General features: G+C 45.2%; 2 protein-coding genes and 1 long non-coding RNA gene across 5 annotated transcripts; all 3 read left to right on the top strand.

Moving 5' to 3' along the window:
- Positions 1-2,434, top strand: cth1 (cysteine three histidine 1). The gene is made up of 2 exons (XM_026161233.2): positions 1-162; positions 1,277-2,434. The coding sequence occupies exons 1-2, from the start codon at positions 154-156 to the stop codon at positions 2,153-2,155; spliced, it is 888 nt and encodes a 295-aa protein (XP_026017018.1). The 5' UTR covers positions 1-153; the 3' UTR covers positions 2,156-2,434.
- A 429-nt stretch (positions 2,435-2,863) lies between these two features.
- On the top strand, positions 2,864-8,369 carry taf6l (TAF6-like RNA polymerase II, p300/CBP-associated factor (PCAF)-associated factor). 3 transcript variants are annotated; one of them, XM_026161213.2, is made up of 12 exons: positions 2,864-3,153; positions 3,635-3,801; positions 3,892-3,978; positions 4,062-4,212; positions 4,327-4,377; positions 4,544-4,638; positions 4,707-4,781; positions 5,055-5,275; positions 5,554-5,686; positions 5,930-6,058; positions 6,809-7,296; positions 7,385-8,369. In XM_026161213.2, exons 2-12 carry the CDS (start codon positions 3,655-3,657, stop codon positions 7,716-7,718), a joined length of 1,911 nt encoding a protein of 636 aa, XP_026016998.1. In that variant the 5' UTR covers positions 2,864-3,153; positions 3,635-3,654; the 3' UTR covers positions 7,719-8,369. The 3 variants fall into 3 exon arrangements, with proteins under 3 accessions (XP_026016998.1, XP_026016984.1, XP_026017006.1); XM_026161199.2 differs by having other exon boundaries at positions 6,809-7,305; XM_026161221.2 differs by lacking the exon at positions 4,707-4,781 and having other exon boundaries at positions 6,809-7,305.
- Positions 8,370-9,530: 1,161 nt separating this feature from the next.
- On the top strand, positions 9,531-10,245 carry LOC145425352 (uncharacterized). Its single transcript, XR_013906019.1, has 3 exons — positions 9,531-9,658; positions 9,964-10,031; positions 10,105-10,245. It is a non-coding gene; the product is annotated as an uncharacterized LOC145425352 (long non-coding RNA).
- Positions 10,246-16,634: the final 6,389 nt, after the last annotated feature.

Genomic DNA, 16,634 nt, shown 5'->3' with positions numbered 1-16,634 from the left:
CCGCGCAGCGCGTGCTCCGGTGCTCGTGACCCAGGGACAGCAGGCGCGTGGAGGCTCGTGGCCTTGTTGACGGTGCAGGTTTCATTGGTTTCTGTTCGTCAGACGCAGTTTCTCACCCCCCACAGCCTTACACGCAGCTCTGCATTTGCAGCCATGTTTAAGGTAACCGCAGCACCTTTTAGCGCCTCCACATGTAGCTGCTCCTTGTCCTACACACATGCTTCAATTACCCACTTCAAGAAGTGGGTAATTGAAGCATGTGTGTAGTTATCAGGATCGGGGGTCTACGGTTATTCCTGAAGGCCTGTGAACCAGCAGAGCTTTTATATCAGAGTGTGCTTTTTATCCCATGGTGAGAATAGTTGGTTCTGTGAAACTAGTTTGATTTTTCAAACAAGTGGTTGCAGTGCGTGCTGGTCCATGACCCTGGTTGCTTTTCTTGTACTGGGGTCCTGCTGGTAGGACTAACTTAGCCACAGATCTGAGTTTGTTTTTTTAATATATAAAAGTAACAACAATTGTGCCTCCTCAGCTGAATCCTGCTGATAGACTTAAACTGTAAGTTACATGAATTCAGACAATTCCACACTGCCACAAAGTTACTGTGAGCTTATTTAGCTCAGTGTGCTTTTGCAGCAATCGCGGTAACCAGCCTGGCTGAGGACGGTGAGGATCAGTCTATGCAGGTCAGACTTTAGGAAGTACCCCTCGTCTCTTTGACACATGGGGTCCAGCGTGTGCAGCCAGTTTTAAAGCATGACTCTGCTTAGATTGCAAAACAAATGTGAGTTACGCTCAGTTGGCTGTCCTAAAGAAAAGTTCTCTGGTTTGTATCTGCTACGTTTGAGTTTACTGTCCATCTGGTTGTAATTATGTGAGTGGAAGTGTGTTTTTCTTTTTTAAAGTGGAATAGCAAAGTTGAAGAGCTGACTGGCTCCCTATCAAAGCTAGTTATTCAGTTCCTCTGGTCTGTGTCCTGCGGTCACTTTTGAAAGACTTCATGTATGCTGACCATGTCCTGATGAGATTTGTCATTTGTACTTAAACTGCTGTCATTTCAGTGGAGAACCCGGTACATTGTGTATAGTCTATATTTATATCTATACAATCTGTTTTTAGACATTAAATGCCATCATTTTAAGCAGACGTTGAAATTGCTTTCCAATATCAAGCACCTTGAGGTGACTCTTGTGATTTGGTGCTATACATTGAAAAATATCAGAAAGACCAGGCAGAACTCGATACATGTTTAAAACGCTGACTTCTTTCTTTACAGACCAGTAGCAAAGACTTGTTTCTGCCTTCACCTGAGCTACTGGACAGCATGCAGTCTGTGGAGGAATCTGACGGTGACTGTGGTGGAAGCGCCGTATCGTTGGCCGAAGCCCTGCTCCCTGTGACGGAGTCCTCACCACCTCCAATCCCCTGGGTCTGCTCAACCCGCTACAAGACGGAGCTCTGCACCACTTACTCAGATGATGGTTTCTGCAAGTATGCCGAGCGCTGCCAGTTTGCCCACGGCCTCCACGAACTCCACGTTCCCTCACACCATCCAAAGTACAAGACCGAGTTGTGTCGCAGCTACCACACAGATGGCTACTGCTACTATGGCAACCGTTGCCTGTTTGTCCACAGTCCCACAGAGCAACGCCCCACCCTCCGTCGTCGCAGGAACGTCCCGTGCCGCACCTTCCGTGCCTTTGGGATTTGTCCCTTTGGAACCCGCTGTAACTTCCTGCATGTGGAGGGTAAAGATGAAGACGGCCGTCACGATTTGGCCAGTGTTGGTGAAAAGACCGCATTTGTGCAAAAGCCCAAGGGGTGGAAACCTCGGGGAGCTCTGTGCCACACCTTCAGCACCTTTGGCTTCTGCCTGTACGGAACCCGCTGTCACTTCCAGCACGGCCTCCCTAACAGGATAAAAACCTCCAGTCAACACAATGGGTTGCTGTCCACATGCGCGTCACGTTTGCCTTCTGCATCAGACTCTTCAGCCTCGTCATCTCCTCCACCCACCACCCCAGAAGCACCAGCGCACAATGCTTTCACCTTCTCCAGTCAGCACTTAAATGATCTGCTCCTGCCACTGGCCCTCCACCTGCAGAAGCTGGAGAGCACGAAGGCCCAGGATATCTGGGCCAACAGGAGGCTCTAAACTGCTGCTGAACACTTTATTTTTTTCTGTTTTTAATATGTAATTCCCCCCACTTTACCCCAAGGGTTTTTTTTTGTATATATGTTCCAGTTGACTTGAGCTTGTTTCAGAAGGCCCAAGCAGGCCTTGGCAAACATGACTATTCAGTCATGGATCAGTCTGGAGTAGCTCTGGAAAGAGAATCTTACAGGTGCAGCTATATGTGTAATATTTTTAATTGTACATGGCTATATGTCTGCCCAAAGCACTGTAAATAAACCATGTTGCTTTTTTTACTAACTGCTGTGTTTGTGTGTTTGGCTGGGCTGGATTAAAGTTGTGGGGTGACTGACAGAAGTCCAGTAGCTGCCTTTTCAAGCACAAGCGAGGCTGGCATTTGTCAGTCTTAATCAGCTGCTGCTGAAACAAGAGGCTCCTGAAACTGTCTTAAAACTCTGAAGCTTCCTTCCAATAAAGAATGGGATGGCTGGCTGGGACCATGCTCATGGGACCAAAGACAAGAGTCTTGGGCTCAAACTGAAAGTTGGCCTATGATCAGCTCTGGCTGGTGTACGTCCGGGTTAGTTAATGTGGAGGCGATGGTGAAATGTTTATACTAGACCTCCGTATAGGACGTCTAAAAAGTATTTTAAAGAGACTCGACCTTCAACCAACCAATCCCGTCTACTGATACTCGGCAGCCAATCACTGGCCTTAACCTCCTGCTACAGAGCGTCAACAGGTAGACCTGGGAGGGTAAAGGTAGCTCGAGGCTGTAAGCATAGAGCTAAATCTTTTTAGGCTTTAGTTAAATTGCACCTCTGAGGTGTTTCGTCAGGACGATATTGTGAGAAAATAAACTGGACCTCGCTGCCTTATTTTGAAGGGTACAGCGGATGTCTTGGTCATGATTGCTAGCTTGATGTTATGGAGCTGCTAGTGTATCGGACAGCTACCCTGGTGTGAACTTTATTTCAGGCGCTAAAGACCTCCAGTCCCCCTTTGTTCCAGTTTAGAAGGTAAAGTCTAACGTTGCATGATACTGGGAAGGCCTGGTGTTGTATTTTCTGTCCTTCTGATGCTAGCTTTTAGCATCATGTATTTTAGCTAACTGTAGCTGTATTTAGCCGTATTTGATGCGACAGTTTTATAAAGACACAACGGTCATTTCATTCGTTACTGTATTGTAATAGGTTTGTTATCGTGGTTTCTTTCAAAGTGCGGTGGTTTCTTCCAGCTAACTGAATAAAACCAGAGTTGACTTTGTTAGCATGCTGAATGAGTGCGGTGGTTCGGAGAAACCACGGGCCACAGCTGAAAAAGGTCCCCAATACGTGACGGTCCACAGTGAAGACGTTTATAGACACACGTATGTTTTAGCTAACCCTGTAGTGTGTACCCGAGGGGACGCATGAAGTTCCGTTAAGCTTTACCGCCAAACGCGATGTTTTGCTGTGAGATGCAGAGAAGGCATGAGCGTAACGTGATCTTTCTTGCTAGTTTGAGTGATTTCGGTGAACATGGCGGACCGGGAGGAGCGCCGGTTCGCCGAGGTTTCCCGGGAGTCTGTCAGACTGATGGCGGAGGGCGCAGGTGTGGAGCTCGGTGATGATGTGGCGGCTCTGCTGGCCGAGGACGTGTGTTACCGACTCAGGGAGGCCACGCAGGTCAGTGATGCCTGGATGCATAGATAATGTTCTGACTTTGGGAGAAGTTTGTGTTAGGTGTACGTGGTAATGTTTTGCTGTCCCCAACAGAGCAGCTCTCAGTTTATGAGACACGCCAAGAGGAGGAAGCTGACGGTGGAGGACTTCAACAGAGCTCTGCGCTGGAGCAACGTGGAGGTAGCGTGTAATTTCCATATCCGATCTGCCTCAGGTCTGATGTGAGGGAACTCCTTCATGTTTCTGTCTCTGTTCTTTACCAGGCCATCTGCGGCTATGGAGCCCAGGATGCGCTGCCTTTCCGTTCAGTGAAAGAAGGCGAGCTCTTCTTTGTTGAGGATCGGGACGTCAATCTGGTCGAGCTGGCGCTGGCTACCAACATCCCCAAAGGCTGTGCTGAGACCATGGTGCGAGGTACGCTACGCTGCTACGTTCCACACGCAGGCTCATCCTGTAGTGTTCTCTATGCTCTGTCATATCCATATTCACGTGATGAGTTTACTAATGATGTTTCATGTTTGCCTGCAGTCAATGTGTCATACCTGGATGGTAAAGGTAACCTGGAGCCTCAGGGTACAGGTGAGACGCACACAGCAGGCATAACCTAACCCACAGTTGTTGTACTTGGACCTGTAGATAGAATAAAGTAGCTAATACTCTAAAAACTGAGCTCCACCTTTCACTGAGAGCATCATTGTTATCCTGTTAGAAAATCTCAGTGTTTGTCTGTGTTAAACTGTCCCAGTTCCTACAGCAGTACAGTCTCTGTCAGATGACTTACTGAAGTACTACCAGCAGATCACAAGGGCCATCTTAGGAGAGGACCCGCATCTCATGAAGGTGAGCTGCTACAGACAGAGCAGACTTTTTGTTGTGAACAGGCTAAACGACGCTCGTGTGTGTTTCAGGTGGCTCTGCTGGACCTCCAGTCTAACTCCAAGATTGCAGCCCTGCTTCCGTACTTTGTTTATGTCATCAGTGGAGTAAGTTTTAGGGTTACACAAATCAGCATTTATGATTCTCATCACCAGTTTTGTTAGGAATGCTTGGTGTGTTTAGTAAGAGAAAATATCGTAGCATGACACATGAATCAGACCTATCTCATAACTGGAAGCGCTTTTAACTCTACACGGTAACCTACGTGTCCTCAGCTTGAACGGCGTCGAAGGTTCTGATTATGTCGTCAGTTAGGATGTAGATTTCCTGAACCTGTTGACCGGTGTTTCAGCTGATCATGGATTCGGTTTGTCGTCCAGGTAAAGTCGGTAAGCCACGACCTGGAGCAGCTTAACAGACTAATGCACATGGTGAAGAGCCTGGTCCAGAATCCCTACCTGTACCTGGGCTCGTATGTACGCAGCCTGGTCTCCAGTGTCATGTACTGCATCCTAGAGCCACTGGCAGCCTCCATCAACCCACTCAACGACCACTGGACTCTCAGGGACTACGCTGCCCTGCTCCTCAGCCACATCTTTTGGTGAGCAGATTTTCCGTGGATGCTTAGGCAAGCTTGGACTAAAATTGTTAGCCAGTCAGGATTTAACATCAGTGTTGAGAATACAAAACTACTGTAGTGTTAGCCTGTTTTACAGTAAATATGCAGCATCATTTCACAAAGAACCTGTGTTGCTACAATGTTACCAGTCTGACTAATGTTAGCAGGCTGTTGCTAAGGGCAACATTAACATTCACTCGGCGTTTGCGTTAAAAATGGAAATCCAACAGTCGCTCTTCTTTCTGGTGTTTCTTCTGCAGGACTCATGGTGATCTGGTAAGTGGTCTCTACCACCAGATCGTGCTGTCGCTCCAGAAGGTTCTGTCTGACCCAGTGAGACCACTGTGCTCCCACTATGGAGCTGTTGTGGGCCTTCATGCTTTGGGATGGAAGGTATGGCCACAGCTTCTACATTAGTAAATATTTGACAGTTATAGATTAGATTGGGCCCATATTCACTCGATATTTTCAAACAAATCATTCCCTAAATGAAAAGTCTCACATCTTGATTATTTAGCTGTGAAATATTTGCAAACCTGCATGTCATTACTGTTTTTATTGCTGTTGAGTGCTCCACTGCTACCCTCCTGTGTCCTGAATGCTCCTCTCTCTGTGTTCACCGGTTTCTGCTGGCAGGCTGTCGAGCGCGTCCTCTTTCCACACCTTCCTGCGTACTGGGCCAACCTCCAGGCTGTGTTAGATGATTACTCTGTGTCCAACGCCCAGGTGAAAGCTGACGGACACAAGGTCTACGGAGCCATCCTGGTCAGTACTGCTGCTGCTTTGGGTGATTTCAGACACTGATAGACTGTCATTAGTCAACTTAATGAAGTATTTAAGTGTAGAAAATTACTTTAAAAACAGAATGAGGTTAATCTTGATTGGTTGGTCTGAAGGTCCACTGGAGTCAACTTCCACGTCTGCTCCAGCTGTTCCTCTTTGTGCTCGTTCTGATGTTGCTGTGAGCTGCAGTTGCCACATGTGCCACATCTCCAGCACCCTTTTGAATCTCTGTTATGGAGAATTAAGGCAAAAGTGGGGCCAACCTGGTGCTAGCAAGGTGTACCTAATAAAACGGCTTGTGACAATATACAAACTTAGTTCTGGGAGCCATAAAATAACGAATTATTGTCAAATATAAATTGAGTGGTTAGCAATGTTGCCTCACAGCAGGAAGCTTCCTGGTTTAAACCTCAGCTTGGCTCGTTGTGCGTGCAGTTTCCTCTGTAGCTGAGTCTTCTCTGCAGCTTCCTCCCACAGTCCACACACATGCAGGTCAGGTTAACTGGCCCTGGATCAGGGATTGTTCTATATGCTTCAAGAACTTCAAAGCAGTGTGTGGTTAATGCTGATTTAATGAAGATGTTGAGCCCCAAATTTGTGCTGAGGATAACTAACAGATGAGCTCAATCTTGACATTATGCCTAATGATGCTTGTGATTAAAAACGAATTAAATCATAATTTGAGTTCATCTTGTCCCACCTACGTCGCCACTTCCTCTCTTTGTCCTGCAGGTGGCAGTGGAGCGCCTGCTAAAGATGAAGGCGCTGTCTCTGTCGCAGTCAGCAGAGGGACACTCCGGTGCTCATCCGGGTTCTGTGGTGGGAGCTGCGAGCTACAGGGTGAACTCTCCGGGACTCAGCCCACCTCCAGAGCCTCTGTCAGAAGCTGCCCTTGGAATTGCCAGCCACCTCCAGGTGGGTGGGGCCGGCTGTCACTGGGAGGAGTGGACCCCCGTCCCTCTCCCCGCCATGTACTGTGAGCTTTACTCCTTCTTCGGCGACAGCCTGGCTGTCCGCTTTAGCACAGGACCAGGATTTGGCACCCACTCGCCCTGCACTCCATCCCAGCTTAGTAACTCCAGGAAGGAACCTCCCGGCCCCGCCTCCAACCTCGACACCACCCGGAAGATGCCACAGCTCACCGCCAACCTCAACATCAGCCCCAGGCAGGACGGGAGTCCGCGCACCGATCCACCTCCGCCGAGTCTTTCAGGCACAGGGTCAGTTAGGTAAAGCAACCAGAGGAGCACCTATCTATCTTTGTGTGTCTGTGTGTGTGTGCTGATTTATTTTTGTGTGTCTACCCAGGGCTGTGCCTCGTGCCTCGTCTATGCAGCGCTCCAAATCCTCCTCATCATGTTCACGCCAACGTTCAGCTGGTCTGTCTCGTGAAGTGTTCCCCAAAGCTCGCTTCACCTCACCTCAGACCACACCTCCTGCATTTTCCTTTCTTATTGGTGGGCGGCAAATGGGCCAGCGTTGTCAAGGCCGCCGCCCTTTCCAGACAATGTTTGCAACAACTCCGCCTGTTTCTGCTGTTCCACCACGTACCTATGCACACAAACTGCCCGTCATCGGCAGGGTGGGCAAACCTGTACGTCGCTGGACATGTTCACATTACTCCCTTCACCTGCCTCTATAGTGTGTGTGTGTGTGTGTGTGTGTGCGTGTGTGTGTCACAGACTGTATGAGCTAACATTAGTCTGACTGCTGCAGACTCTTCCAGGCACACGTTGCTCTGATTAAGCTGCTGGAGTTTTTAGGGGATGTTGCCAGTAAAGAGGCAACACAGGGCTAAGCTGCCACTCACATGTATGAACATACAGATGAGGCCCAAAGAGATTCTAAACATGCTAATTAAACAGCTAGTCAATATCTGACTGTCAGCATCTGGGAATAAGAGCATGAAATGTAACACGTGACAGCTTGTTGGGCCTCTGCTGCCTTGCACGTCTCCACAGTTACTGCCGGGCCTGTTTAGCCTCAGCTCACTCATGCTGGTGGGAAATCTTTACTGCAGTCGCCAAATGATCATTCTGCCAATATTTCATTACTGCTTCATTTTTTAATTAATCTGTTATTCTTGTAACAAATCTATTTGTTTACTCAAAGTCAGTTTTGGTCCCTGTAAAAAGCAACAGCTGGATGTGCTGCATGCATGTCAGGACCAGCACGTTTGGATCACAGCGCCGACGTGTCTGCTGCACTTTCATCGGAGAATGGACAAAATCCTGCGATGTGTGTGGAGCAGAGAGGGAGCTGTGATCTTCCCTAAATAAATCTTTCAAGTTGACACGTTTTTCCATCATTTAGTTTTTTCCACTGTTTGATGTTTTCCTGAAACTCTTGTTTAGCTTGTGCTAGTGTCGATTAAACTCATAATATCAGTGAATACCTGCTGAGGGCAATGTTGGAGCAAGATGGGATATGTTGTTAATGACTTTTTCATAGACTGAATAAATATTTACTTGTTGCTGATGTTAGGAGACAGGTCAGAGGTCACATCTGTGCTGCCTCCCACAGTAGATCACTACTGGTGTATTAGCTATGATGCTACATGCTACCCTCTGAACAGATACTACTTTTTCTTTTTGCTTTTCTATGAAGAAACAGCATCAAGTAGAATGAAGGAGAGCAGGTGTGTCTGATATGTTGTTTTCCCCGTGGGCGCCCGCTCGGGGTAGGAGGAGTTAAAAATCTGTAATATCTGTACTTTGTACTCACATTTTCAAACAGACTCGTTTGGCCGACTTTGGCACAACATCAGAACGATATAGAAGGCATTTTGTTATTTAATCATTCATTAAGTGCAATCTGTTTGAATTTAACTTTAAATGTTTGTTTATTATTATTTAGGTTATATTTTTTATTTTGCTTTGTACTTTTGGAGAAGCCGAAGTACCCGGAGAGAAGCCGTGCAGACGCAGGAAGAACATGCAAGGCTTAAGCTACGAAGCAACAGTGCTGACCATTGAGTCATTATTCCAACCAAGGATAACCAAGCACCGTTTTTATAGCTGTGATGCACCAGAACTGATGTAACTCTACTGTTTATATAGAAAGTATATAAATGACCCCCCTGCTGAATTTGTGAGTCTGCTCACTCATGAATGAACAGCCTCTGAGTGACAGAATATGAACCACACATCCAGAAAAACACATTACAAGAAAGTATTGATTTTCATGTCCAGGGCCCTGTGCTTCGTACATCGCTTACTACATCCAAGATCAAATGAAACATCCAAGATCAAATCATCGCGCTAACTCTGAGCTCGCTATTCCGGTTCTCCGAACACACCTGTTGTTGACGATTAGTATAGCTGGATGCAGTAATGTGAGATCACTGGGTGGCCCAACAGGGGCTACGCATCGATAGTAGAAACATTGATCGGCAACCCTTTGATTGGTCGGCGAAAATGTCGAAGGAGCGCGCTCGGCACGGTATTTTTCGGCAGCAGAGCAAGAACTCTTGAGTGAGGGATTTCAGGAGTTTCAGAGTTTAATTAAAACGCAAGGGAACACTGCAAAGGCTGCAAAAGCAAGGAGAGAGGGCTGGCAGGAAGTTGCTGACAAATCAAACTCGTAAGTAATTTAATAATAACAATAATAATGGATTGGATTGATATAGCGCTTTTCAAGGCACCCAAAGCGCTTTACAATGCCACTATTCATTCACTCTCGCATTCACACACTGGTGGAGGCAGCTACGGTTGTAGCCACAGCTGCCCTGGGGCAGACTGACAGAAGCCAGGCTGCCATATCGCGCCATCGGCCCCTCTGGCCAACACCAGTAGGCGGTAGGGTAGATTTATCATATCACACCATATTATCCAATATTATATTACATTATATTATAATATGTTATATTTTATCCTCTTTCACATTAGAGCCACAACAGGACCCACTAGAACATGGGAACAAGTAAAAGTGAAATATAAGAACATTCTACAGAATGGTAATATTTATCACTTATATTGCTTTTCGTCTCTTGGAAAGAGACCCTGAAATAATCTGTTTGTTTATAACAGCAACCAAGAAAAGGGCAGAGCAACAAAAGACAGGTGGTGGTCCTGCACCCCCTCGTCAACAAGTTGGTTAAGTGAATAATACCCTCACGGGAATATCGATATCTCTCTATGAGCACACTGTCGCGCTGAGCTAAAGGATCCTGTCTATCCCGCAATATACGCTGAATTCTGAGGACTCTCCTTATCAATCTTGCACCTTCCGCAATGGGTGTCTCGCTTATACGGACAGGACATGGCTGCGACAGGCTTCCCAAATCCACCTTCGCTTTTATAGCCGTGGTCTCTCATCTTGATTACACGAAGTAATTTACAATTACTACTCTGAAATATGAATTACATCTGTAATAATCACATACATGTAATAGAATGTTAATAGTTCATTTCCCTTTTTTAGGAAATGACCTGTATGTATCTGTGTGACATCAATAAAAGGATCAAGTGCTGCATTATCTTTAGTTACATTGATGTTATTTATTTATGGTGAAACAGTGGTGGAATATCGCTGTTGCTTTCGTATGAATGACGCGGGCATACCTGCGTGGCCGCGATCTAATCCTGTTTACATAAAGTAAACCTGCTCCCGAGCAGGTTTACGCTTACGGCTCTGTTGCTATGACAGCAAGTCCCGGATGGGCTTCGGGGAACCGAACGATCCAGGATCACGCGAAATCGTCAACAGTCAAATCCAGCTAACTTACTTAGCGCGGTACGAAGCACAGGCCCCTAGTGTTAAATGTGGTTTTGATCTTCAAATAAACATAAATGAATACAAACTTCTCCTTAGTTGGTCAGCAGGCCTGCACACGTCTCAGGAGAGCTTCTGGCCCACTCCTCTTCACAGAGAGACTCAGTCCTGTAGGTTCCTGGCTGCCACTTGACTGACCTTCATGTGCTTGGTGGTCATGCTGGACTCAGGATTCTTTATTTGTCACGTGCATGGTTATACAGATATAACATGCAGTGAAATGTGACCTGATACGCTCCACTGTGCAAAAAAAAGAGAGACGCATCTTCAGTGTTGTGGCTGAGGCAAGGAGGTTGGAGTTCACATCAATCCTCCATCTAATCAACGGTACGCAGTGCAAGAGTTACACGCTTTACACATTCAGAGGGAAATGTCAATCATACACATTTAATCTCTGTAATATTCTGGATATTTATAATTGAGCTATTAGCATATATTTGAGTTTCTGTTATATTTTAACTTTGTAATATATTTGACTATTTCTTTTATTTCAGTCTGTTGCTGTTCTTGTTGTCTTGGAGCAACTGCAACCACATCATTTCCTTAGGGAATAATAAAGTTTCTGATCCTCATCCAAGGTTTCACGATAAATAGCGCCACCCACTGGTCTCTCGGTGAACTTATCTTGTATCCTTGAAAACAGCACCAATGCTTCCCCCCTGAATGCTTGACTGTTGGGATGCTGTTCTTTGGGTCACGTGCAGCATTTCCGTTGAGTCGATGCCAAAGCGCTAAACTTTGTTTTCATCTGACCGCATCACTTTCTCGCTTCTCTGGATTATTTAGATGTTTCCTGGCAAACTGAAGCAGCGCCTGCATGTACAGGACATAGTGTGTTAGCAGTGGTGGTGACTATGGTTCTGACTGCCTTTAACAGAATCACTAACAAACCCCTGCTGTGTAGTTTTGGGCTGATCCAGCACCATCATCATCTTCACCCTGCAGTCAGTATCAGCTGTGTCAGCTGACCTTCCTTAGCATTGCCCCCGAGCTCCCTGCTCCACTCCCCTACACCCCGCCACACATACAAATCAACCTTTATACAATGTGTTTTTTATTTTCCAGATTTTTGGTTAAAATTAATTTTCTTACCATTAAAATGAAACTACCACAATAACTAAATACTATTTATTTCTTTTTTAGAGCTCCTGTTTGAGGAAAATTGCAAATTCAGCAGGGATCAAATAGTTATTACAGTGAACTTGTTCGTGTCACTTGTTCCACATGTTACATCCTTGTTCCAAAATGGAATAAATTAATTTTTCACCTCAAAATTCCACAAACAATATCCCACAGTGACAAAGTGAAGACAGTTTAAAGCTCTTGTAGAGTGATTAAAAATAAAAACCTTTTTTGTGGACTGTAAGGGCCCCTAGACTGAGGCTCTCTTTATTGCAACAGTTTACCTCTGATGGGGGTCTTTCCCTACCAAATGTTTTAATGTACTACTGGTCTTCACATATTCATAAGCTGGCCTACTGGCTAAATTCACCCAACCTGATTTGGTGTAAACTTGAGATTCAATCAATTTCTCCATACTTTTCTCCTGCCTCCCTTATCTCTTCATCATTAAAACATCTTCTGTTGCTTCAAATCCTGCGGTGCTCTCTACACTTTAGATCTGGTTTCAGTTCAGGTCGCATTTTAAATTCATATCGCCGTCTACCAGGTTACCATTGTTAAGGAATCCTCTATTTTCCCCTGGCACTACTAACGCTGCCTATTTGATTTGGCACGAAAGAGGCACAAAGACCATGAGAGCCCTTTACAAAGATGATGTCCTTCTGAGTTTCTCAGAGCTCAAAATGTGACCTACCTCCTTCTCACTGGTTTCTCTATTTGCAAATTAGACACTGTGTCTCATCACTGTTTCCAAATTTCCCAGTTCTCCCTGCTGATCCTCCATGGGTTGACCTTCTGCTTGTTAGGCCCAATCAAAAATCAGCTATATCAAATATACATCAAACGCTTATGGTGACCGAATCTGACTTCAGGTAAAATCAGAACCGCCTGGGAGCGTGAATTAGGTGTTGAACTGTTTGAATCATGCTGGGATAAGGTGAATGTCATCATGCGCTCAAGTACACCATGTGCTACAGCTTGTACTTTAAAGTAATAGACAGAGTCTGTTTATCTAAACTTTTTCCTTTAGTTATAAATGTGACCTCTCCTTGCAATCTAAGCCATGTGTTGTTCTTCTGTCCAAGTCTGAACAAATTTTGAAGTGAATTATTTTCTGTACTTTCAGGGTTTTTTGGAATTCAGATCCTTGAAGATCCTCTAATTGCCATATTTGGAGTTCCAAAGACTCCTCTTAATATGACTCCGCTGCAAACAGATCTTGGCTTTTTGTTCCCTTCTTGCTAGACGCTGTATTTTACTCCTTTGGAAATCTCCCACGCCTCCATCTGCATCGCAATGGCTTAATACTGTCCGGACATTTCTGAGGGTGGAGAAGATCTCACTCAAAGTGAAAGGTAGTTCTGTAAAAATTATCTGCAAGTGGAATATCTCAAATCTTTTCCTTAGAACAATGCAATTTACCCACCGACTGGACTGAAAAGAATTTGAAATTTACTTTTTTTAAAGGTAGGCATAGGATTTAAGCACCCCCCCTTTTTTTTCTTTTTTTAATTTATTTTATTTATATAGTGTTTAATTTTTAATTTATTACTATTATTATTTGAGTTTTACTTTATTTTTTTTACTCACTTTTTCTTCTTTTTTTCTTTCTTTTCTCAGTTTTCTGTTCTTGTGTTGGTATGATGTTTTTTTTGTATTTTAATTTGTCTTTTGTTTAACAAGAAAAAGTTAAAATGATTGGGGAATAAATGTTTGAGAAAATATGTCATGTAAGATGCATACAATACAATGTATGTAAGTTTGCATAATCTCTTGATGAACAAATAAAAAATAAAAAATAAAAAACAAAAATATAACGTGCATATGTATTTACAGAGTTAGCTGAATACTTTGTTGAAGCAGTATTATTTAATAAAACTACAGATTTGTAACTCCATAATTAGAAAACTCCCATTTCCATGAACAAACTGGAGTCCATTGAAATCACTGCAGCACAATTGTTGAACTTGTCTGTTAACTGGGCGGTTGGTGGTTTTATCTCTGATGTGCGGTCTGCATGCCAAAATATCCTCGGGCAAGATGCAAAACCCCGAGTTTGTCACGGTGCCTCGGCCCTCTCAGGTTGATTTGCTGCTTTCTCTCTCTCCTCTTGTCGCTCCATCTCTCCTCTCTTTAGTGTGTGTGGGAGTAGTCTGCTTTTGGTACAGAAGTGGGACTTTTCTGAGCTTCCCACCTTCTGACAGTGCTCAAATACAGTAGAAAAATGTTATAGAAGAACTAGTCCACTTACATTAACACCTATTACAGTCGACAGTATCGAACACTGAGGTCTAGCAGGACAGAGATGAGTCCACTGTCAGAGGCCATAAGAAGACCATTTGTAACCTTCACTAAAGCTGTTTCTGTGCTGTGATGAGCTCTGAAACCTGACTGAAACTCTTCAAATAAACCATTCCTCTGCAGATGATCTGTTAGCCGTTTAACTCTTTCAAGGATGGCTTTTTAAGTAATGGTTTGATTACTATGACCCTATTATCAACCTTGTCATATTTAAGATTGAAGCATTAATTAATTGTAGTACTACAAGGAAAGAAGAGAAATACACTTATTTGGGAAATTCCTTTCTAACAACATGATGAGTAACGATAAAGAAGCTACTTTTAGCTTCTCACTTAGTCATACATGTTTGATTTGACTGTTGTTTACATCAGAGGCTCTTCCCGACACAACCCCAAAGGGATTTGGCTCCTCTTCAGAGCAAGGCAGTGATCTTTCACTTCTTAGGCAAATGTGTAAACCACGTCTTGTACTACTACTAATGGCTATAGCGTCAATGGTTGTCTGTCTCTCTGTGATAGCCCCGTCATAGACTGGTGACAATGGACGGCTGTCAGAGGTCGACCCATAGCAGCTAGGATAGGCTCCCCCGTGATAGTGAAGGGGACAAGTGGAAGATGATGGACGGATAGATGGGTGGAAGGTGAAGCCTGTAATTTCCTGCACCCAGCAGTAATGAAATGCACCATACACACATTGTGGTGAGGTGACACACATTATATCACCTCACCACTTTGATTATGATGTAATTCATAATCAATTAATATTTGAAAGTTAGTGAGTATGGGCCATGAGATGGGAATTCGCAAAAGTCAACAGGCCATGAGGAATCAAGTAATAATCCTGGCTAATTTCTATCAACATGATTGGGGAGCACATTTGAAGCACTATGTGACAACCACCTCATAAGAGACAGCCTACAGAGTGTAGATGCTTAGGACTCTTCATTATTTGGTTTTGGAACTGAAAAAGCTTGGATGGTGAAATGTCTTCAAAAACTTAAAAATGCTTTCTTTTCAAGCTCTTAAGAAGAGGGAGGATCATTGAATCAGCATAACCTGTCTGCAGTGGGGGAAAATGCAAGCAGGTGGACTATATCTTATGGATATAAGATGCCATTTTAAGTAGAAGGGGGAGAATATAGCCTCTCCCTCTCAGGGGCCAGGCTGTCAGCCGCACCTCCCCAGGAAAGGGATGAAGCAGTGACCTGCTCCCCCGGGACAGAAGATCCCTCAAACAGGGGGTGCGGGATCACTGAGGGCATGAGGGGCCACCAGGACCAGCCTTGCCTCCTCGGTCTGGACCTGGTGGACGACCGAGGGGAGGAGGGAGAAAGGAGGGAAGGCAATACCTGGGGCATCCCACCCTAGGGGAGGGTCGTGTCCTTTAAGGAGAAAAACAGGAGGCAGTGTGTTGACTCCATGGAGGCAAAGAGGTTGACCTCTGCCCACCTGAAGCCGTGGCAGATTTGTTCGACCACATAGACCGCCGCAACCATGCTGTCCGTCCTGATAATCTGACCGAGGAGACGAATCACGTGGAACCCCTGCAGTTGAGGCAGAAAGTGCCAAAGCGCCAGGAAGACGGCGTGCAGTACATTGATATGGTGGGACGGTCTAGCAGCCGTTGACCCCACAGTCCTCGTGGACTGCACCCTTCCCCCCTTCACTCCAGAGTTTTGTCATATCCTATATGACCTGGCACGGGGTTCAAATGAGCCACCTGGATAATCATCTCAGCTTCTTTTTTTTTTTGCAGCTTCTGGCAGCAACAGCTGGGTGTGGTCTTCCCGTATGTGGGTGTCAAGCTGAGCGCAACACAAACATTGCATGTCCCTGCCAGTTGTGAACACACCCAGCCCCATTAACCTACTGAACCCGGGCCAATCAGCTCCCAGACTCAGGGATGCGCCGGAGCTAACGCAGCCTTCAGTGTAAATGCTTTATCCACGTATTTCATTTCCACCGTCCCCATAATCACACCTGTACCCCTTTGGCAGACTTTTAAACCCTGACCCTTTGCTGATAGTGTGTGTCACTATCAGCCCCCGGTTCTAATATGGTTGTAAGCCACAGAGGGGGTTTCCTACAATACCAACTGTCTGCCAGCTATAACCCAGTTTTGAGATCCATCCTCAGACGCCTTAACGCCCTCTCACATCCTGGGTCATTTGATCTCAGTAAGTCACATGATAGGCTGGGGCAAGTTCTTACAACGGTTTACCTCAGCTGATGGTGACCCACACCTGTTTTCACACTTTGGCTCATGTGATTAGGCAGATGATCAATAGTGGGTCAACTCTTTAGGGACACTCCCAGTAGGGCTTAAAAATCTGGGACTGTCCACCAGTTGCTCTGAGAACTGA

The sequence above is a fragment of the Astatotilapia calliptera genome, chromosome 3 (assembly GCF_964374335.1).
Source record: "Astatotilapia calliptera chromosome 3, fAstCal68.1, whole genome shotgun sequence".
NCBI classification, from domain to species: Eukaryota; Metazoa; Chordata; class Actinopteri; order Cichliformes; family Cichlidae; genus Astatotilapia; species Astatotilapia calliptera.
Note: the sequence above shows the minus strand (reverse complement) of the source record. Positions and strands in the feature narration are given on the sequence as shown.